Raw genomic sequence first — 21338 nt, 5'->3', positions numbered from 1 at the left:
GTGGGGATTCCGGTGGGACGGTACCAAGACGCAAAGCTTGGCGTACCGGTTCCATTATTTTGTGTATCGAGTCCATCGACTCTTCGAGACTTCATATGGCGTTTACACCATAGGCATCTATTTGGTCTCTTGAGTCTAGACTATATCGCCGGAAATTGTGACTTCTAGGAACCATTCTTTGCGAAAGATAGGGCGAGACGAATGAAGAAATTAGACGAGATGCATTTTCTAGAGTTCTAAGGAATAAAACAATCGAATTATAAAATACAAAACCGTAAACTGCATGAGTAATAAAAGTTTGAGGCAACCAGGCCCAATAGTGCACTCTAGCGAAAAGACCGGTGGACTGTCTGGGGATGATCAATGATCATCATCTTCTCCGTCTCCAGGCCGAGGGTCTAAATCACAGTCTGCTGGGGAGGAAGTACGGGATGTTTTGCTGCTCGTAGAGGTCCTTGTGCTCATACTTGATGATGTCGGCGCCCTTCTCACCAATCATGTAGACAGAGTTCTGGATACGGCAGTCAGGGATGACAGGGATCACTGAGGCATCGGCAATTCTGAGGTTGCGGATTCCGTGGACTCGGAGCTTGTTGTCAACAACACCTTGCTGGATGTTCTTAGAGAGACGTGCGGTACCACAAGGGTCTGTAGATTCAATAATATTAGCACCACTCTAAACGATATTATCCAAAGGGTAAACTTACGGAAACCAGTCTGGCTTCGGTCAAGAACCGCCTTGTTCATCTCCTCATCGGACTGCAGAGGCATCTTCCATGGGTATTCGGCGACAACGATGTCCTTGAATCCGGCACCGTTGGTCAGAACATCGTAGGTCCAGCGGACACCTTCGCGCATGGCCAGGATATCGAGGTCATTGCCGAAGAAGTTGAGGTTGATGTTAGGCTGGACAAGGGCGCTCGAGCTGTTCAGGGTGACCTCACCCTCGGAAAGGGGTCGGAGCAGATCGACGATGGTGGTCATGTAGTTACCCTTCTCGGGAAGAGGGTAGTGCCATTGGAAGGCAGTACTGAACAGGCCGACGAAATCAAGTTCGAAGTGAGGCTGGCCTGCGGGACCGAAGGGGTCGAGTCCACCGTTGGCAGCCTTGGCCTCGCGGTAGGCAGGGTATTTCTCCAAGCGTTCATCAATGCGGGGGAATCCAACAAGCTCGAGGAATCCAGAGCTGGCAGGGCCGGTCTTGTCGCGCTTGTATGTGGCGATAGCCTTATCGTTAAGAGGACCAGGGCGGAGGACGTGATCATCTAGGCCATATCCATCCTTGACCTGGAGCACGAAGGGCACAATGGGGTGGTCAAGCAGATGCTGACCAACGTGGGGAGAGTCGATGACAGTGTTGATTCCATGCTTAGCCAGCTCAGCTGCGGGGCCGACACCGCTCAACATGAGAAGCTTGGGGGTCTCGAACACGCCCTGAGACAGAATGACCTCGCGGCTAGCGTAGACGCTGATCTCGGTGTTGTAGGCCTGGCTGATGACAGTAACTCCAGAGCAGACGCGGGTTTCCGGGTCGATGATCAAGTTCTTGGACTGCACTCCATAGAGGATAGTCACATTGGGCTTGTTTCGCAGGTAGAGGAAGGAGCCCTGGCGCTCACCCTTGTGGATAGTGTCAACGCAGTGGGTGAGACCTCGCATCTCGCCCTCGAAGATGTCCTCAGTCAGAGGCTGGCCCTTAGAGACCCACGCCTGAGTGAGCGCATCACGGAATCCAGCCATCTCAGGGACCAAGTCGGCATGGGAGATCTGCACAGGGCCGCCGGTACCGATCTTCTTGAGATCAGCCGGGTAGAGCTTCTCATCATCGTGATAGGTGGCGCACTTGCGCAGGTAGTCCACGCAGCTATCCCAGGTCCAGTCCTTGCCGCCAAAGGCCTCCCAGTCGTCAAAGGTGGGTTTTGATCCGGGGATCCAGGTGAAGTAGTTGGCACATGTACTTCCACCAAGAGCCTTTCCACGGGTGTTGGGCTTTTCAATACGTTCGTAGTCATCACGCTTGATCATAGTTGTCTTGTAGGCCCAGTCATACTGGCTTCCACGGAGAGTAAAGGCCTTTGATGGCGTGGATATCTGCTCGATCTGGTCGGGGTTGGGGATACCAGCTTCGACAACGAGAATGCGGACGTTGGGGTTCTCAGCGAGACGACCCGCAATGGCATTACCAGCGGTACCACCGCCGACGACGACAAAGTCGTACTCAGCGCCGTTAGAAACAGTTGCCATAACTGGGTAGAGGTTGTATTTGATAGAAGATAGAAAATAGAAGATGAAAGTAGGAGATTGATTCAATGTCTTGAAGACTTGAAGATATGAAGACTTGATGTGTTGATGTCTAGCAAAAATGGATGAGATACAACGTCGTTTTTATATTGCGATGCCTCCATATATGACTGAACATTCATCTTTGCCGGATTCCGAGTGATGACGGCGTTCATGGATGGATGCAGACGACAAACGCGCATCTCAGGTTGGTAGTGCTACTGGATATGGTTAGTTGGGTTAAACAAAAACATCTACAGTGTGTGTTTGAGATAGGATCCACGACGGTTCTGACGGCTGAGCTAAACCCCTCATGAGGGGAAGCCTTCTCCAACTGCATTTTGTGAGCTTCTCTGCCTGTGTCATCGTCCATTATTAATTTCTATGCGTGTCGGTGTGGTGTCCAGCCCGGCGAAGGCTCGGCAATCGCTCGCAGAAGCGCGGAGATCGCTCGGCCCCCGCTGTTTTTGACAGCTTCGAACAAGCTCTCGGGCCGAGTGTTCAGTCCAAAGGTCCAGCCACTGACATCGATGCTGTTCCTAATTGCATTCACCAACACCCTGGGCCCATCGTGGATGCTATCACGATTCCAGTAGTTCTACCCCTCACGGCACACCATGTTCGCGTTCCAATCTGCGGAGGTCTTTGCTATGTTTTCTCCCCCTCACGAAGAACTATATCGGAATTATTTCGGTCGCTCAATGATGTCGTCGCCGAGTCTCTCGATACGAGTTAATATAAGGCTGCCCACTGCCCTGGGGATAGAGCATCGGTATCATACCTATTTGTAACACTAAATCGATAACTCGTCATGTCGAAACCTGTCTTTACGCGGGCTGAAGGTCAACCGGTCTCAGACCCAGCTGTTAGTCAAACGCTGCCTACCTTTGGCGGCGGGGCTCATACAACCTTGGGTGATACACTACTCATTGAGACCCTCACGCATTTTAACCGTGAGCGTATCCCTGAAAGGTCGGTACATACTTAACCAGTGGGCTCGTTGTAAGTTAAGGTGAGCTAACGTCGAGTAGAGTTGTCCATGCTAAGGCTTCCGGTGCCTGGGGTGAATTCGAAGTCACCAACGACGTATCCTCCCTCACCTCGGCCAAGTTCCTCAATGGCGTTGGCAAGAAGACCCCAGTGCTCTTCCGTCTTAGCACCACTGGTGGCGAGAAGGGCAGTGCAGACACCGTTCGTGATGTGAGAGGCTTCTCTGTAAAGTTCTTCACCGAGGAGGGCAACCATGACATCGTTGGAAACCACGTTGTAAGTTTTCGTTCCTTGGAACTGTCTTGCGCATCTAGTTCTAATCCCCTCCAAGCCAGTGTTCTTCGTCCGTGACCCGATCAGGTTCCCGTCCCTGAACAGAAGCCACAAGAAGCATCCTGCCACCAACCGGATGGATCCAACTATGGTAGGTTATACTATTGAAGTATCCGTCTTCTTGATGAAACTAATCTTTTAGTTCTGGGACTTCCACGCCAACCAACCAGAGAGTGTGCACGCCTTGATGCACCTGTTCGGTTCCCGCGGTCTCCCCGATTCCATCCGCCGAGTAACAGGATTCGGCGTGCATACTTTCAAGCTAGTGGCAGCCGACGGTCGATCCCGCTACTGCAAATTCCACTTCCGGCCGATGGCGCCTATTACTCACTTCTCTGAACAAGACGCGGGCCGTATGGCCGGAGTAAACCCCGACTGGCATAACCAGGATCTGTGGGATGCCATCGCCCGCAAGCAGTTCCCAGTCTGGAAGCTATACGTGCAGGTGATGGAGCCTGAGCAGGCTGAGACATACGGCCGTGCTCTTTTTGATATCACCAAGGTCTGGCCTCACAAGGAATTCCCCTTGATTGAGGTTGGCAAAATGACCCTCAACAAGAATGTACGGTTGCACTTATAGAACAGACCTAAGAGAAATATGTTAACAAGAAATGCAGCCGGAGAACTACTTTGCAGAGATCGAGCAGGCGGCATTCTCGCCGTCGAACATGGTCCCTGGAATCGCGATGACCCCGGATCCTAGTAAGTACATACCGAAACTTGCCCGAAAGCCTTGCCTCCGAGCGGACACTAACATCCCCTGTCCATTAGTGCTGCAAGCCCGCATGTTCGCCTACCCCGACGCCCAGCGATACCGTCTCGGAGTCAACTACACACAGCTCCCTCCTAACCGTGCAATCTGCCCCGTCTACGCACCCTACGAGCGCGACGGCATGGGGACCATCACCAAGAACTATGGCGGCGACCCCAACTACGTGCGGAGCGCACTGACCCCGGGCGTCCCCAGCCAGGTACTTTCGGACGTGCGACACACCGAGCGCATTGAGCAAAATGCATTCCTTGGCCAGAACGAGATTCATGTCGATGATTATGATTACATCCAGCCTCGGGATCTATGGAACAGAGTTTTCGATGAGAAGGAAAAGAATGTCTGGGTTGCGAATATGTCTGAGACGCTGGAGTCTGTGCCTCCTGGACTGAAGGAAGCCGTCCTCCAGATGTTCAGCAAGGTTGACCCTCGTATCTCGGAAATGGTAGCCGCTAAGCTGAAGAGCAGTGCGCATCTTTGAATCAGGGGTTCATGTGTTTTTTTCTCTGTCTTATTATGAAAGCGCAGTATAGAGTAGAATAATTTGAAGAATATTGTTACTTTTTTTGGGTCTCGCATCGCCTCGATATATCGGGATTATATAAATTTTTTCTCATAGCTTAATTCCGATAAACTTGAGCCCTATCCATGGACGACCCCTAAACCGAACGGCCCAGACTATATTTACCACGAAACCACGAAACCACGAAACCATGAGACCACTCACTCATATCTTCTGCAAGGTTACGTATACCTCCTCTTTTCTGACACCGTTCTTCGGATAGGATCCAATGCCGAACCATACAGACTGAAACACATAGGGTTGTCGCGTTGCCAGAAACTGAACCTGCCACCCCGAATAGTGAGATCACCCTGTAGGCTCGTACGGTCTAGACTTGAGACGAACGTCCAAAACTTCAAAACAAAATTCGAACTGGGGCCACTTTGCTAGTACAGTTTCTCCCCCGCTTCGTTCTCGACTCACTCAGACTGTTCCAACCTCTTACTCCATCTTACTCCTGTAAATAATCATCAGGCCCACACCACGGGCATCATACTGCCCGATATCCGTGCCGGTCAACGGTGTACGGCCTGCGTATTGTCGTGGCAGTGGCAGTGGCAGGCAGAAAGCACGCCTCAAACATCCAGTAGTCTACTAGTAGCAGTGCTAGGCGCTGTACTGCCGTTGAATCCCCGCCGGCTAACTACTATTCTTGTCTCATAGAAAGTTGTTGTTGTTGCTCCTCTCCAGCTCTGCATAAGCCACTCGCCTAGGCAGCCCTATTTACTGGCAGCTGATTTGACCGGCGTTTTCGAGGAAAGCATTTAGCATTTCAGCATGACCTGATCGCCATGGTTCGAACAGAGTGGCTTAGAAGATAAGGTATTTTTTTGGGTTCGGGCGGGCCCCATGTTCTGCAGCTTGTTGTTTCGTGGCTTGGTTCATTTTTTGGGTCTTGTTGCAGCCTGCATCATCTTAAACCCCCCCAACCATAAGTCTGACTGATGTTTGACGATTGGCAATTGCTGCCGGTGAGATTCTGTGGCTGTGGTGAGGAGAGGAAATTTCAAGACAAGCGACCCGATGAAATCAATGGGAACCGAAAAAAAAACGATACTTGACAGAGTCGAAGCCCGAGGAATGGCGCGTTTCCCTATCTCGGGCTAGTATGGTGTAGTTTCCAGACAAAGATCAAAGCTTGGATCCGCCGGTATTTGAGTACTGGCTCCGCACTGGGCTCAATTGCCACATCGCTTCGCGGACTACACAGCCTCATTCGGTATAAAAATAATTCTCGGACATCGTAGTATTCCTGCCCATATCGGACTTGATGCCCAAAATCGGGCGTCGTATACGATAACTCCGGTCTCCTTCGGTCTCCGGCCGCGTATACATGAAAAGTGGCACACAAACAGCAAAGAGATTAGTTCTAATCAAAGCAAAATCGGTGTGGTGTGTGTGTGTGTGTGTGTGTCTCTATTGGCTGTCTTCGTGAATGTATATAAAAAAAATATTTGATTGACAAAAAAGAAAATGCTCACACTCGGATTCGAACCGAGGATCTCATGATTACTAGTCATGCGCTTTACCAACTAAGCCATGCGAGCGAATTGAATTTTAGGCGCTTAATTTTGACTTTTAAGCTTAAGGAAATATATCATGCCGTCATCGCATTCTTGCCTGATCCGTTAGAGTTCAAAAAGGGCAGGTTATCCTTGAGTTGGACCGGGAACAGCATGATAGAACACGATAGACCATTCCCACGCAAAGTTAAACAAAAAAATTACGCTTGTGACTCTAATTGCGCCACGGAGCACCGGGACCCTGTGAATATCCCTGCGATATCGCCGAGAAGGCGGGAATTCTCGAAGAACCGCCAGGTTGATAGTCCGTATCCACAACTTTGTCTGCGCAAAGCCCACGCACCGTTAATCCCGACCTCAAGGATGAGTATTTCCGAATTGGGAACGCTTTACCTTTCGCAGGAATTCGCCGGTTCGCCAATCGTTTTTTGTATTCTGCTGCCTGGAGGCGAATAAATATAGCACTGCGCAGCTGAGCCGAGATCTGATACAAAGTGCAGTGAATCAGTAGTGACTGAGCATGTAAATTGGTTCAATTCTCATTGGAATTTTCTCCTAGTGGTGACATGGGACAAGGCTATCAAGACCATCGTCATTGCGATCTTTAACCACAGGAGACTTTGGACTCGAGAAAAACAAGATTCAATTGATTTTGTATTGCATTACCGTAAGAATCTAAAGTGGAGCCTAAGGATTAGGGTGAAGACCCAGGAGCCCTAGTCTGAGGCGCCAGGCCCAACCGGAGAGAGTAATCCCGCTGAATCAGCAGAGGACGCGCAAGCCTGCTTTACCTGTTTCTATTCTAACTGTAAGATACCAGTAACGCCATTTCCCCTGGCGGCTCCCCACTTGACTCCACCGCCTTCCGTTCGCTCACCCTCTTCATCCATCCCAGCGCCCGACCATCCTTGGTTGATCTTCAAGCAATTCCCACCACCTGGCCCTGTTTGTTTCTCCATCTGCCTTCCCATCAACCCTTATTATTATCCATCTCTCCTGTCTACTTCGGTCTCGACTCATTTTCTCCTCGATTCGGTTCATTCTTTCGTTGAACCTAACACAACTCGAAACACCCCTCTTTCTCCCTTTCTTCGACCTCGCTCACCCCTTGTCCAACTCGGTCGCTCGCTTTACCCGTGCTTCTCCCTACGACCGACTTCTCCATCCAACCTCGACGAGGATCCTATTCTGATTCTCGTCAAAAAAGATTCGGACGCTACTTAGCGGTTATATAATTCACTGTTTATAATTTCTAGAGGCTATATCCTATCCTCGAAATGGCCGCCCTCGCGGAACATCCGGTTGTCGCTCAGACGTCTTACGACCAAGATCTCGACACATTCATCAACCTCGATCAACTCAGCTACACTCCTTCAGAACCAGCCCGATCGAAAATTGGTTTAACTTCACAGCCGTCTTTGCCTAACTCGGAATTTGTTTCCAGCGATGCACGAAGTGCCAGCTTTGCCTCGTCCAGTCAATCACCGGTCGCATTTCCCGCCCCTAGCCATCAATATGATGAGCACAAGCAGCAGACAGGTCTCCCACCAGGTGCCCTGGCCCAAGCCATCCCCTTCAACCAAATGCCTCAGATGGGATATGGTGGTGCAAGCCCCGGTTTCGCTATGAATGGCGAAATGTTCCAACCTCAGATCAAGCGCGACGAAGCGCCCCTTGACTTCAACTCCACCCCAACTCGAAACCTTTCAGAGATGGACCTTGAGGCCGACAACAACATGAACACTGTACCTGGATACTTTGTCTCACCAAATGCCAACAAAAACCAATTTGTGGACCCTAATGCCCTTGGAGGACAAGAGGTCGTTTCCATGGGATCCTCCACCCAAGTTGGACGCATGTACCCTGGTATGCACCAGCAAGCTGCACTGGCTAAGGCGGCTCAACAGCAGAGACAGCATGAAATGCTCCGCCAACAGCAGCAACAACAGGAACAACTCCAACAGCAACGCAACAACGCCACTCCTCAGGCACAGCAGCCCCAGGCCTCAAACGCAGTGGTTGAGGAACGGATCTCTCGCCTCTTGCAGCAAATGAAGTCCGCTTCTGGAAGCCCTTCAGAGTCTCCCTCTCCATCGTCCGGTGGTCATTTGTCAAAGTCCAAGAAGGATGAGCAGGACATGGATGAGGATGAGAGACTTCTCGCTAGCGAGGAAGGCAAGAAACTGAGTAGCAAGGAGCGCCGGCAGCTCCGCAACAAGGTTTCCGCTCGTGCTTTTAGATCTCGGAGAAAAGGTACACCCCGATCCTCCCATCACTATATGCCGAGTTGATCGTGTAATACTAATTTGATCATATAGAATACATCGGCCAGCTGGAGAGCGAGGTGGCGCAGAGAACCGACGAGGCTAACCAACTGCGCGTTCAGAACCGTGCTCTCTACGAGGAAAATGCTCGTCTCACCGATCTTGCTCGTACACTTTTGTCGTCGCCAAACTTCTCCCAGTTCCTCGATGAGATGAACGTTAGTGGTCTTCCCAGCGGCCAAGCACAACTATCGCAGCAGCCTCAGCAGTCGCAGCCCCAAGTACAGCAGCAGCAACCCCCGGCCATGTCGCAGGCCCCGATGCAGCAAGCGAACATCCCCAAAGAGCCAGCTGCCAACCATGGCCAGCAGGAATTTCAAATGCAGCAGCAAAACTCTCAGATGGGAATGATGATGGTCCCTAGCCAGGGTATTGATGTTTCTACAATGAACATGAACAACGGTGGCTGGAACACTGGAATTGATGTCAACTTCAGCAACGCCCCCGTTTTCGCTGTCCTGGAAGTCCCTGAGCCCCCTGTCGACACTGAGATCCTTTCTGGCAAATCGACCGCCCTCGACGGCCTGAACTACCCCGAGGCTCCTAGTACCAAGGATGCTCCGCTCGTCGACCGCTTCCCCGAAGAACAACCCACGGCCGACGCTGGGAACTTAAACGTGGAGGTTGATGAGTCCGACCCCGTCCTTGCACTGTTTGCCGACCAGCCCAAGCAGTCCGTGTCACAAATCTCCGAAGACTCATCCTTTGATGGTATCGAGTCTAGCAAACCCTCCGCTTACGAGATTGTCGTCGAGAGTGACTCCAAGGCTGATGCCAACCGACTTGCTTCCCTCTGCAGTAGCATGGAAGATGCATTCCAACGCGTTTCCATGCTCACTGCTCATCTTCAATGATTCCCCATATTGCATTGCATATTCACTCGAGATTGTAAAATGTTCTGTTCTTGAAATTATTCTTTTTGCCCCACTCCCCCGTTCGTGCTTCCAGTCCTCAGCACTGCTTCGACATGTAGACCAATACGTTTCCTTTGTCAATGATTCGAGCTGTTGTTCTCGAAAATACCTTTTTATTTTGTTATCGAATTTTTGTTACTTTTCTCTTATATTCTGGTGTTGGGGATGGTCCGGTGCGTTTTGGGCTGGGTTTATCAAATTTGTCTTGGGTAACTGGTAGCGATCAACCCTGGTCAGGGACCTGGATGACTATAGAAAGCAATGGAAAATTTAACCAAATCATTATTATAATTTTGTGCTTTAGCTGGTAATCATTAATTGATCGAATGAACATAATATCTGTGATCGTCGCATAGACTGAATGGTGTTGGCTGGCGAAGCTCTGGCCTTAAGAAAGATCGAGTGGCGGACCGGCGGCTCTGGTGTCAAAAAATAATCAAACACTGTTACTCGGACCTTCGAAAGTCCTCCCAATCCAACCACTCCCCTTTCAGACCCCCAGGTATTCTCAAATGCTCTTATTCCTGTGGATGGTTTCTTGTCGTCTCATTTCTGATCTATAATTTCTTATTGGATGGCCTGCACAGCCATCTCATCTGATCATTGATTTTTTTTTCCGCCGACAGCGCATTTTGTTCGCGTCACTCCTATGACTCTTCTTATGACTCCGCCTCAGCTTTTTTCTAGGCCCGTCCAATCCGTCTGCCAAGTTGGCTTCCGTCCGATTACTAGAAAGGCCGTTCACACGAGCCATCCGTGAACAGGTTCTTCGTAACATCCATCCCGCACAATACAAACGAGCGATTCCAACAGCGATCACAACTCGTGCGCTGCGTGTCCCTCGCACCGTCAAAGCACAAGACCTGAAACGACAATACGTTTTCGATAAAACACCCTCCTCGAAAAAGCGCATAGTCCCAGCGGCGGGAATCCTCCCCATGAAGTTCTTCTACCAGATCGTGACCACCCCGACGGCGGATACGCCGGGGACGGTGGCCCTCCTGCATTTTCCGAATAAGCGATACCTGTTCGGCCGGGTTTCAGAGGGGACTCAGCGGGCTATGACGGAAAATGGGACAAAGTTGAGCGGTATCTCTCAGGTTTTCCTCACGGGGCCCATGAGTTGGAATAATTCCGGAGGCTTGATTGGGGTGATCCTTACGAAGGCTGATGGAGTCACCACTTCCGTGAATGCGCAGGAGGCCGTTGAGCGCGAAAAGGAGGCGAATCGCCAGAAACACGGCGGGCAGCAGCAGACTGGGAAGTCTGGAGCGAGATTGCAGGAGCGGGCCCAACTCGGGGATGGAGAAGAGCAGCATGATTTGACTGTTCATGGACCTCGGAATCTTGCCCATACCCTGGCGACTGCTCGGAGGTTTGTCTTCAGGAAGGGATTGCCGGTGTATACGAAGGAATATGATACGGAAGGTGTGTCGGATGGTCTGGGTACTAATGCGGACGACCCTTTTGAGACACCGACTTGGTTTGATGAGAACATTAAGGCCTGGGTTTTGCCTATAAAGCCTTCGTCGTCCTCGGGATTCTCGAGCCCAAGGAAGAGAAGCCTCGATGAGTTCCGGGAGCATGCTACTCAGGTGGTGGAAGTGGATCGGAAGAGCCAGGATCAACTCGCGAGAGAGTCCGTTGTTGCCAGCATGTTCAACTCAGACTGGCATCTGGATTCCCTGGAAGAAACGCGCCTTGCGGATGTCAACTTGCCTGCACAAATATTTGTGCGTAATCCAGAGACGAAAGATCTAGAGAAGTACACGGGACCCCTTCCTGGAAATGGCAGAGAGGTTCCCGAAATGAACGTCCTTGTCCGAAAACCCTGGCCTGGCGCCTCCATTGAGAAGATTCCCACAGCGCAGAGATGCGACGAAAGTCTATGTTACATTGTCAAAAATCACAACCTCAGAGGAAAATTTGATCCGAAGAGGGCCATGGCTCTAGGTGTCGAAAAGGGGCGCAAGTTTGGTATGCTTACCCTGGGTGAAAGTGTGGAGTCCAAAGATGGAAAGGTAATTACACCTGAAATGGTCATGGAACCATCAAGGCCCGGGAAAGGCCTGGCAGTGATGGACTTGCCCACCCCGGAGTATGTCCAGAGCCTCCTAAGTCGGCCGGAGTGGAACTCGCCCTCCGTAATGAGCAACCTAGAAGCTTTCATTTGGATATTGGGCCCAGGCGTCGGGGACGATCCTCGCCTTCAAAAGTTCGTTGCTTCGATGCCAAACTGCCAGCACATCGTTTCGAGCAAGGATTATTGCCCGAACTACCTGGCCCTGCAAAGTGCTGCTGGATCGGCAATTCGCTTGGCCCGGTTAAGGCCCGACAATTATGCAGTCCCCGAGCATAACAACGACACTCGCTTTCTGCAGACGCGGTCTTCTATTAACCCTATATTTGGCAAGAGCCAAGAGTCCCCTTCTCCATTTCTGCCGGCGGAGCCTGGTCTTATCGTCAACATGGAACCCGAATTTAAGATTAATACTTCCGAAGTTATACCCCGGTTGAACACTGCCTCTTTCCTGCAAAGGATGCCATTATCCGCTGTACGTCGCGCAGATATCATCAGCCGACGGTTAAGAGCACCAGAGCAACAGAAAAGACTTGAGCAATTCCATAAGGACCTTCCAGGTGCCGATGCGGAGATTTTCACGCTTGGGACGGGGTCGTCTGCACCATCCAAATATCGAAATGTCTCTAGTACTCTGGTCCACGTTCCAGGCTCAGGATACTACCTGCTTGACTGTGGCGAGAGTACACTTGGCCAGCTTCAGCGTCTGTTCAACCCCAAAGAGCTCCGCGAAGTTCTTCAAAACCTACGAATGGTCTGGATTAGCCACCTTCATGCGGACCACCACCTTGGTATTGTTTCAGTCCTCAAGGCGTGGTACCAGGAGAACTACCCAGACGGAGTTCCACTGTCGAACACGATTGAGCCATCTATTAATAAGATTTTGGAGGAAAAGCGTCTGTTCGTCGTGTCTGACGGCATGATGGTTGAATGGCTGGAGGAGTATGCCGGTGTCGAGGATTTCGGCTTCTCAAAGCTCGTACCTTTATCCGCCAGCCCATTCCGACAGGAGGATGGTAAACTCAAGACAAGTCTCATCTACCGCCACTGTCGCGCGGACGGCTCCTATCCCAAACGGGAGCTTCCAGAGTCAAAACCTGCTCAATCTGAGCTGAGGTACAACAAGGATGATCCAACCACCTTTCTGCTTCGCAAGGCCACGGGTCTTACAGACCTTTTAACAACATACGTCTCTCACTGCCGTGGCGCCATGGCTGTCTCGCTCGTCTTCGATAATGGCTTCAAGGTCTCGTTTTCAGGCGACTGCCGACCCTCAAGCACTTTCGCGGAAATCGGGGAAGACTCTACCGTCCTGATCCACGAAGCCACTTTCCACGATAGTATGGCCGGTTCCGCCATTGCGAAAAAGCACTCTACCACTGGCGAGGCTATTCAGATCGGGCGTCAGATGCGCGCCCGCGCCATTCTCCTCACCCACTTCAGCCAGCGATACCAAAAGATAGCTGAGGTTGAGCAACATGATGCAAATGAAAAGCCCAAAGCGACTGAAGTTCCCCAACAAGGAACACCGACGACAACAGCAGCCCCAGACATCCCCCTTGATAACGACACCCAAGAGGACCTAACGTCGAGCTATACAACGGAATCTAAAACGCCAGCACCGGCTGTCGTCCCCATCGTTACGGCATTTGACCTTATGCGCGTGCGCGTGCGCGATATGTATACGCTCGGGGCCTACGCACCTGCAACCGAGAGACTTTTTGCCGTTATTGAGCGTGCCGGGACACAAGATGCCCGATTAACCAGCCTAAGACAGCAGCACGAATCCAAGAAACCGGGAAAGAACAAAAACAAGAACAAGAACAAGAATCAAAACAGCGGTGGCTCCCCGCCAAACGGGGATAAGAGGGCCAGCAAAAGCCCGTCTCCATCTCGTGAGCCATTAGAACCAATGCCTTCTATCTGGGATGCTCCTGAGAGTGAGAGTGGTTGGAGTTCGAGTGACTCTGGAAAGGGTGCTTCGTTCTGATACCCCTGACATTTGCAGCAGCGGAGACTTGAGTCTTAGGCTGAGGGGATTTTTCTGGGGAACATGTACGAGTTTATCTTTACGGTTCTCTTCCGTTATTTATCTTTGTTTGGGATAAAGATGCTGCACATCCATATTAGAGTGCTGCTAGCGCATATACACATAGACAGCTTGTATAATAACCATATATATACCCCGTTCTTCCTCACTGGATAGTGCTTCCTAGACATTCTATTCAACTCCCATGGCTTCTCTCAATAACGTTGTGCATAAGGCCTATGTAAATACTTACAGGGAAGTAGATTAGAGAGTCCTCGGAAATCATGACTCATATACACCATCAGATTCGATCTGCATAGGCCAGTATATACATGCTAGTTAACTATAAACCTCGCCGTTCTATTACGTATTACTATGTATACTAGTAGTAATATGGCGTCCACACCCAAAAGTCGAAGTGGAATCTAAAACCCAGAAACAGCCTTCTCATTATCATCCCTCCCGTACATTCCCTCGCCCAAGTTCTGAACGCACTCGTTCCTCCAGCTCTTCGGCGTGAACTTGTCAACAATTTCCTTGAACGCGTCAAGAGTACAGAATGTGTCGTCGCCGGGTAGATGGTTCTGGGGTTTGGCAGCACAGCCGGGGATACGCACCACCTCGTCGTTGTAGCGGACGCGAACGTAGTGTTTTTGGAGGGATTGGCGTGCGGAATCTGGGAGGGACGAGAGGGGTGCGCGGGCTGTCGGAGAAGGGGGGAGATGGGTTTTGCCAGGTGTCGACGAAGATGATCCGGATAGGAAAGAGAAAAGTCCACCGCCTTGTTTGGATGCAGTCGGTCCAGTGCTTGTGTTAGGTTCGGTCGATGAGTTTGCCGGGGAGAAGAGTTCGACGGCGAGGGAGGAAGTGAAAGGAGGCCATCTGCCATCAGAGGCGCCCAGACTGCCGAGAATGGCTGCTAGGGTCGTGTCGTGGCATCCGCTCATGGCAAACTTGATCGCTTTGCCATTTTTTGCTGAAGATCCAGAGGCAGCGGTTTCGCTGCGCCAGCCACCATCTACAGCGGTGGTGACCATACGGTCGACGACGTCGCCCATCAGAGCACCGATGCCGAGCTTGCGGTACTCTGTGCTCTCGTTATATCCGGTGAACCATTCATCGACGGCAATATCCTCCATGTATGCTCGAGCCTTCTTGTTGTAAAACTCCGACGGGAGCCTTGTGGCGGGTCCGTGGGCATCTGTTGCATTTATTGTGTCCTGAATACCAGATAAACGTGGGTGAGAGTCTACAGCCACTCGTGGTGAATGCTCGGGCATCCATTTGCCATAAACACTATTGACATAGTCCATTTCTTTGGTGTCGTTCCCTGGTGAGGAATAGATATTAGCAACAAACAAGATTTTTGGGTTGGCTGGTACATACACTTTTGCGCAGCTCTATCGGCAAACAGTCTAGCAAGCTGCCTGAATCGCCGGCAATTGCTTTCGTTGGGGAAGAGAGTCTCCTCGGATACAGATCGAGCCACGATAGTTGGTGGTTTCAGGTCTTCCGTACGGGCATTAGGGGGGTACATTCCCCAGAATGCTTGTTGAAGGGACTCCAGAGCTCTTGGAATGGTCGTCGCACGGAGATACATGTCTTCCGTGTCGCCCTTGATCTTCGGCATGAACCCGAGTTGGTTCACATAGAGGTTCCGCAGGCGTTGGCCGAGCTGATAGGTTGTTTCACGTCCTTTATCCGTTAACTCACCGTGTTGACTATTCAAATATCCATTAGAATGAAATGTATCCCGCTACACAGTGCCTCTAGGCCGCAACTTGCCAAATTCCTTCAATGTTACCACCTGCACCGACAGTAACTATTGTTTGATCATCGTCACCGAAAGTTTCCATCTTCCTTCGCCATTGAAAGCCGTTCCAGGATGAGAGGTCCTCATTACTGCCGACCATCTGGACCATGCGGCGGGCAACATTGCAGTAAGGCCAGTCTTAGGTGGAGGAGGGAGGGGTCAGTGGGTAATGTCGATAACGAGGTTTGGGGTTATAGGGTCAAGTACATGATGAAAGTCCTGCCTAGAAGGAATTAGCTCCAGAGTCCCTGGTTCTATTATGAATGAAATTGGGCACGTACACTCTCAAACCGTGAAGATACCGGTGTGCGCTCGCCTGGAAGATTGGAGTTAGTCGCTCGATTTGCCCAAGTCTGCGGTTGAAAAGGATCAGTCCATACCATGTCGCAGAAACTGAAGAGATATTAGCTGGGATTTCTCTTGAGGGGGGCTCCGCAGAGCGAGAGATCGGCACGTACAACTTGAACCAACTGGAGCTTCAATTCCTTCGGGTAGAGCTTGTTGATCTCCTCCTGGGAGTAAGGCTCGCGGGGGGTAAGGGTCGTCATATCGCGGCAAGGGTGCCAAAGTACCTGACACGAAGAGAATGTGAAGAAAAAGAAGAAAGCCCCCTAGAAGACTTGAGTCGGAGAAGTGACCGAGACCGCGGGTGAGTCGACAATGGGCGGTGATGACGCAGAAACAGCAGCCAATCAGCTGACCAGCAGCCATCACCTGCCGGCGCTGTATAAAGGGCGCATTTCTTTCGAGCGCCGGAAATTGTGTTGTTGTTGATTCTTCACTGAGAAGGTGACGTGGGCTTGCAATTCCCAGTGATGCCTGCACCAAGGAACTTGACGCCCGCCAAAACACAAACAAGCAAGTTATGTACATAACCCAAAGCGGGCAGCACTACGACCCTCAAACGCCAAGCCTTATTCCCCGGCTTATCGCCAAAGCCCACGACTTCAACATCAACGGGTCTATCTCCTTCACCCCTCGTCTCTCCTGTCCTACCCAGCCAATTGAAATGTTACTTGGAGGACGATAGTCTTCCCAATTCAGATTTTCCTTCCCCTCGCAAACCAGTCTCTCCGAAAAGAGAGCCGCCATCGACAAATAATCGGTGTCGTTTTTTCTCCGCACCAACTCCGCCTAACGTTGTATGGATGTTCCCTTGTGCTTCGATGTGTACTTAGGCAACAAGCATAAGATATATATTCATATCCCGCCATCCCCTCTAAACTGACCCAATTGCCCTGTGCCCAACATGGGTGTCATGCTCTGATCCCCCGCCCGTCTTTGTTCACTTGCAGCGACCCACTGAAAAGCGCGGGCCACCTCCTTTGCAGAGACATTGAATTGTCTGGATGGTCTGTATTTAATCCCGCGGTGATTGCGAAATTGAATACTCCCACATTGCCGATTTTTTGAGGTCCAGTTCCGAGCATTGTTGATATCTAACACATAACAATCGGGTCAACACACTGAACAAACCCCCCTGTCTTTTGGCTGGCTCTAATTATCACTGCTGGAGGACAACATATCTTCTGGTAGGTTTTCTTTGAATTGGCTCGCTTTATGCCTTGTACTTCGAGAGTTGATTTACTCATAAGGAACTAACAGGGAACGGCCTAATAATCTTGTGACACCTCTACTGAGACTGGTGATAATCGGGACACCATGGAGGTAAGGAAAGCTCATTCCATTATTTGCTCTTTCCTTCGAACACTTGATATTCTTGGCTTTGGTTATTGTTTGTGGTGGTAACGTCCCATCCAAATATCCTTGCGCAACCTCAAACCAGCAGACCGCCATCGCGGGGAAATGTTCAACGTTTTCATGACTCTATCGGGGTGCGGGAGGGCCGTTTGTTTTTGATGGACCGCGGATTAAACGTGGCCCAGAAACACATCTATTTACAAACGCCACTATCTTGCAAGGACTGTTGCCAGTAATCAAAACCAGAGCGGAGCTGAAACTTCAGGAATTTCTACAGGTCACGAACACTCCTTCCGGACAGCCTACGCGGGCTAAATCAAATAAGCCTCAAGATTTCAAGCCGCGCCTTCTTCTGATGGGACTCCGTCGGTACGGTTTCGTCTAAGCATTTATCACATTCCAATATGCCTGACTCTCTGTAGGAGCGGAAAGTCATCTATTGCTAGCGTTGTCTTTCATAAGATGCCCCCGAACGAAACCCTATTTCTAGAGTCCACCACACGCATCCAGAAAGATTCAGTCCAGTGAGTTCGCTAGCTTTTTTTACTTTATTGATACTATTCTAACCCGGTGCTACTAGCTCGTTTATGGACTTCCAGGTGTGGGATTTTCCTGGTCAGTTCGAATATCTCGAGTCGTCATTTGATCTCGAGGAAATATTTGGAAGCCACGGCGCTCTTGTTTGGGTTATAGATGCGCAAGATGACTATCTAGAGTCTGTTACTCGGCTCAACCGTACCATCCTGACAGTCCAGCAGTATTATCCCAATATCAACATTGAAGTGTTTATTCACAAGGTGGACGGACTCTCAGAGGAGTACCGCACGGACACATTCCAAGACATTGTCCAGCTTATCTCTGATGAGCTCAGCGATGCTGGATACGAGAATGCACCTGTCCACTACTATCTAACCTCAATCTACGACTATTCGGTTTTTGAAGCTTTCAGCAAAGTTATTCAGAAGCTCATCCCCAATCTGTCTACTTTGGAGAACCTGATCAACACCTTATCAAACAATTGCGGCTTTGAAAAGAGTTATCTATTTGACGTCCTGAGCAAGATATATATTGCCTCCGATACTCGACCTGTCGATATGTCCTGTTACGAGATGTGCTCGGATTATATCGATGTGATCGTAGATATCTCCGAGCTTTACTCGTGGGATCACCCTGACCGCAAGCCAAAAGGCGACCAGAACCAGGAAGCCGAAAGTCATGTTGCACTGCATGATGAAACTATGATCCATTTAATGGAAATGAACAAGTATGTTTCTTGATTTTAACTTGTCCGTGACCTTATTAATCCGTTTAGGTATCTCTGCCTTGTCTCTGTCATCCGCAACCCCGAGTCCAAGGAAAAGAAGGGTTTAATTGACATGAACTGTCGCACATTCCAACAGGCCCTGAACGATGTGTTTTCTCGCAGCTGGGAACAGGATCAGGAAGCAGAACGCAGTCAGGATTCAGCGGAACAGCCACATGTGGGCGAGCCGCCCACAAACAACTTTTTGACTTTATGATTACCCTTACTCGAACTATCCTCATGTTACTTACCTGCGCTTATGATGAAAAAAAGAAAAAGAAACCAGGTCCAGTATTCCCCGAGCTATTCGTCTACTTGGGTTTGATAGTGGGCGGAGTGGTGGATTGAATTGGTGAAACTCTGGAAAAATGTGCGTAAACATGACTCTGAACTGGGTGTAAATAGTGAATAATACGGGTAAACTAGACAAAATAGGTAACCGCGAGCCACTTCACTAAGTATCTAGTTGGATGGAATATTTACTTTGGTAGAAGCCGTAGAATGTGCCAGTGAAGGACGGAGATACGCCGAAAAAAGGAAAGCACCCACCCTATGGATCCCGGGGGACGGAACGACATTTTCCCGAAAGTGCTAGAAAAGACCGACTGGAAAAAAAGTTTCTCTTCTTTCTCTCCCAAACACACAACTCGAAGATTTCCTCCAGCATTCAAAAGGAACTTCCTGGTTTTTTATGCCGTCTGCAGATTCAAGATGTAGAATTTGAGATGCGTATATTATTGGCACTATCTTATTCATTGTCTTTCTCTATTTTTGCAAACTTATGGTAAGTCCTGATTGTCACTACTCAACCTATACGCAAAGCACAAAGTTTCCCTTGCTGTTATTTTTACTTCCCCCCCTCCAATCTCGATGATGAAAAACTTTTCCACATTCGCAGTTTCCACGCTAGCCGTCGCCTTGAACCCATCATATAGACGTGCTCTGTGCGCATGTACTTCCTTGGATGTCTGACGAGATTGTCTATTCACGCATTGCTTCATACAAGTTTACAGAGTTTTCCGAGGGCTTTGCTAACTTGTCCAAGATATCTAGGTAACCTTTTGGTATCCGACGGGTAGATAGTAGTGCTGGAACAATCTGTGACCTGGGTGGAATAACCGCGGGTGTTGGGCTTTGACCTTCGGTCACCGAAAAATAGTATTATCAATGACCAATGAATTTATATTTTGCAGTATATTTACCTCAACCCCGTAGAGGAGGGCTGTATAATTTTAGTAGCGTTTCCGATCACCGCTACTCGCACTTGGGCTGAAATACGTTAAGTTAGCAAATACTAGGCTGCCTCAGCAGCGACGTATAGCGACGCCAACTAGAAAGACCGTCGAGCTGAAACTGAAGTCCTGCATCTTCGAAGTGTCGGACTTACTAACAATTTAATACTCGGCTTTCACGGGCATCAGTCCATACTAACCAAGCGATCACCCCGCAGAGTTTCAGACACCATTGGAAATATCTGTCCTTCCACTGGCGCATCTTCATCCTCCAACCTTATTTATTTCAATCCTCCCCATTTCCAACATCTGCATCCCAGACACCTGCCTAACAATGTCTGGTGAAGTCCGGCAAAGACCGGTTGTCTCCAAAGATACATCCAAATCCTCCCCGGCAGCAAGTCGCAAGGAAAAGCAACCCAGCGCTCGCAGCGGCGGCAGCGGCATCAGCATCCTCGACATCTTCCGGGTCCTGCTCACTCTAATCGTCGTGTCCTGCGGTCTCTCATACTACCTCACCGACTCCCAGTCTCTACTCTGGGGCTATAAACCATGGTTCACGAACTTGCCGCAGCTCGTACAATACATTGTACGTTCCCTGCATCAACTCCACCCCCTTCCTTATAATATCCGGATATCCATGAATCCGTAACCCAGTCGGTCATGTTCTAACAAAAGTGCTCCCAAAAAACAGAAAGGCCCGGTAATCCTAACCCCGACCGAACTCGCCCTCCACGATGGCACCGACCCAGCCCTCCCAATCTACGTCGCCGTCAATGGAACCGTCTTCGATGTGTCCGCAAACCCGGGCATGTACGGTCCCGGCGGCGGATACCACTTCTTCGCCGGGCGCGACGCAACCCGCGCTTTTGTGACGGGCTGTTTTGCCGAGGATCTTACGGATGATCTTACTGGGGTAGAAGAGATGTTTATACCGATTGACGAGCCTGAAGATTTGGAGGGGTTGAGTAGCGGAGAGAGGAAGAAGAGGAGGGAGCAGGATGTTAGACTTGCGAAGAAGAAGATTGAGAGCACAGTTGCGCATTGGTCGGGTTTCTTTGGAAATCATAAGAAGTATTTTGCGGTTGGGAAGGTTGCTAAGGGGGTTGAGGATGAGAAGAAAGAGAAGAGAGAGCTCTGCGAGGCGGCTAAGAAGCAGAGACCCAAGAGGAACAAGGATAAGGGTAACAAGGGTACCAAGAAGAGTACCTGAGATAAGGTACAATTACTGGAGGGAGGAGCGAATGACATCTCGACTCGTTTACACTCGCACGGCATGTAACCAATGCTTCTGCTTCTCCTTGTGCTTGCGCTTCTTACGGTATTTAGCGAGGAATTGAATTGAACAGATTGATCAGGTTGATTTGATTGAGTCACTGCAATGTACTTGACACGTCCAGTAGCGCGACTTTTCATTCCATGCAATGCGAGGTCGATTCATCGTACCACCAACATCATTTGCCCAGCCGAATTCCGGATTTTAAA

The 21338-nt window shown here is 50.1% G+C and overlaps 7 protein-coding genes and 1 non-coding gene across 8 annotated transcripts; 5 read left to right on the top strand and 3 right to left on the bottom strand.

Annotated features, from left to right (window-relative positions):
• Window positions 1–403: 403 nt before the first annotated feature.
• On the bottom strand, window positions 404–2244 carry APUU_50840S (GMC family oxidoreductase; the record flags this gene model as incomplete). Its single annotated transcript, XM_041705881.1, has 2 exons — window positions 404–648; window positions 708–2244. 2 exons carry the CDS (start codon window positions 2242–2244, stop codon window positions 404–406), a joined length of 1782 nt encoding a protein of 593 aa, XP_041558323.1.
• An 847-nt stretch (window positions 2245–3091) lies between these two features.
• Window positions 3092–4853, top strand: APUU_50839A (catalase; the record flags this gene model as incomplete). The annotated part of the gene is made up of 6 exons (XM_041705880.1): window positions 3092–3252; window positions 3312–3546; window positions 3602–3694; window positions 3746–4165; window positions 4221–4305; window positions 4375–4853. 6 exons carry the CDS (start codon window positions 3092–3094, stop codon window positions 4851–4853), a joined length of 1473 nt encoding a protein of 490 aa, XP_041558322.1.
• Window positions 4854–6408: 1555 nt separating this feature from the next.
• On the bottom strand, window positions 6409–6481 carry APUU_t50013S. The gene has a single exon. It is a non-coding gene; the product is annotated as a tRNA-Thr (tRNA).
• A 1253-nt stretch (window positions 6482–7734) lies between these two features.
• On the top strand, window positions 7735–9635 carry APUU_50838A (bZIP transcription factor; the record flags this gene model as incomplete). Its single annotated transcript, XM_041705879.1, has 2 exons — window positions 7735–8710; window positions 8776–9635. The coding sequence occupies 2 exons, from the start codon at window positions 7735–7737 to the stop codon at window positions 9633–9635; spliced, it is 1836 nt and encodes a 611-aa protein (XP_041558321.1).
• A 998-nt stretch (window positions 9636–10633) lies between these two features.
• APUU_50837A (ribonuclease Z) lies at window positions 10634–13765 on the top strand (the record flags this gene model as incomplete). Its single annotated transcript, XM_041705878.1, has 1 exon — window positions 10634–13765. The coding sequence occupies one exon, from the start codon at window positions 10634–10636 to the stop codon at window positions 13763–13765; it is 3132 nt and encodes a 1043-aa protein (XP_041558320.1).
• Window positions 13766–14229: 464 nt separating this feature from the next.
• Window positions 14230–16165, bottom strand: APUU_50836S (putative acid phosphatase; the record flags this gene model as incomplete). The annotated part of the gene is made up of 7 exons (XM_041705877.1): window positions 14230–15134; window positions 15191–15525; window positions 15590–15755; window positions 15825–15840; window positions 15899–15933; window positions 15998–16010; window positions 16076–16165. 7 exons carry the CDS (start codon window positions 16163–16165, stop codon window positions 14230–14232), a joined length of 1560 nt encoding a protein of 519 aa, XP_041558319.1.
• A 1114-nt stretch (window positions 16166–17279) lies between these two features.
• On the top strand, window positions 17280–18838 carry APUU_50835A (GTR/RAG family Ras-related GTP-binding protein; the record flags this gene model as incomplete). Its single annotated transcript, XM_041705876.1, has 5 exons — window positions 17280–17285; window positions 17596–17687; window positions 17741–17842; window positions 17899–18582; window positions 18631–18838. The coding sequence occupies 5 exons, from the start codon at window positions 17280–17282 to the stop codon at window positions 18836–18838; spliced, it is 1092 nt and encodes a 363-aa protein (XP_041558318.1).
• A 1349-nt stretch (window positions 18839–20187) lies between these two features.
• On the top strand, window positions 20188–21066 carry APUU_50834A (putative heme/steroid binding domain protein; the record flags this gene model as incomplete). Its single annotated transcript, XM_041705875.1, has 2 exons — window positions 20188–20442; window positions 20548–21066. 2 exons carry the CDS (start codon window positions 20188–20190, stop codon window positions 21064–21066), a joined length of 774 nt encoding a protein of 257 aa, XP_041558317.1.
• Window positions 21067–21338: the final 272 nt, after the last annotated feature.

The sequence above is a fragment of the Aspergillus puulaauensis genome, chromosome 5 (assembly GCF_016861865.1).
Source record: "Aspergillus puulaauensis MK2 DNA, chromosome 5, nearly complete sequence".
Classification (NCBI taxonomy): domain Eukaryota; kingdom Fungi; phylum Ascomycota; class Eurotiomycetes; order Eurotiales; family Aspergillaceae; genus Aspergillus; species Aspergillus puulaauensis.
This window is presented reverse-complemented; position numbering and strand designations above follow the sequence as displayed.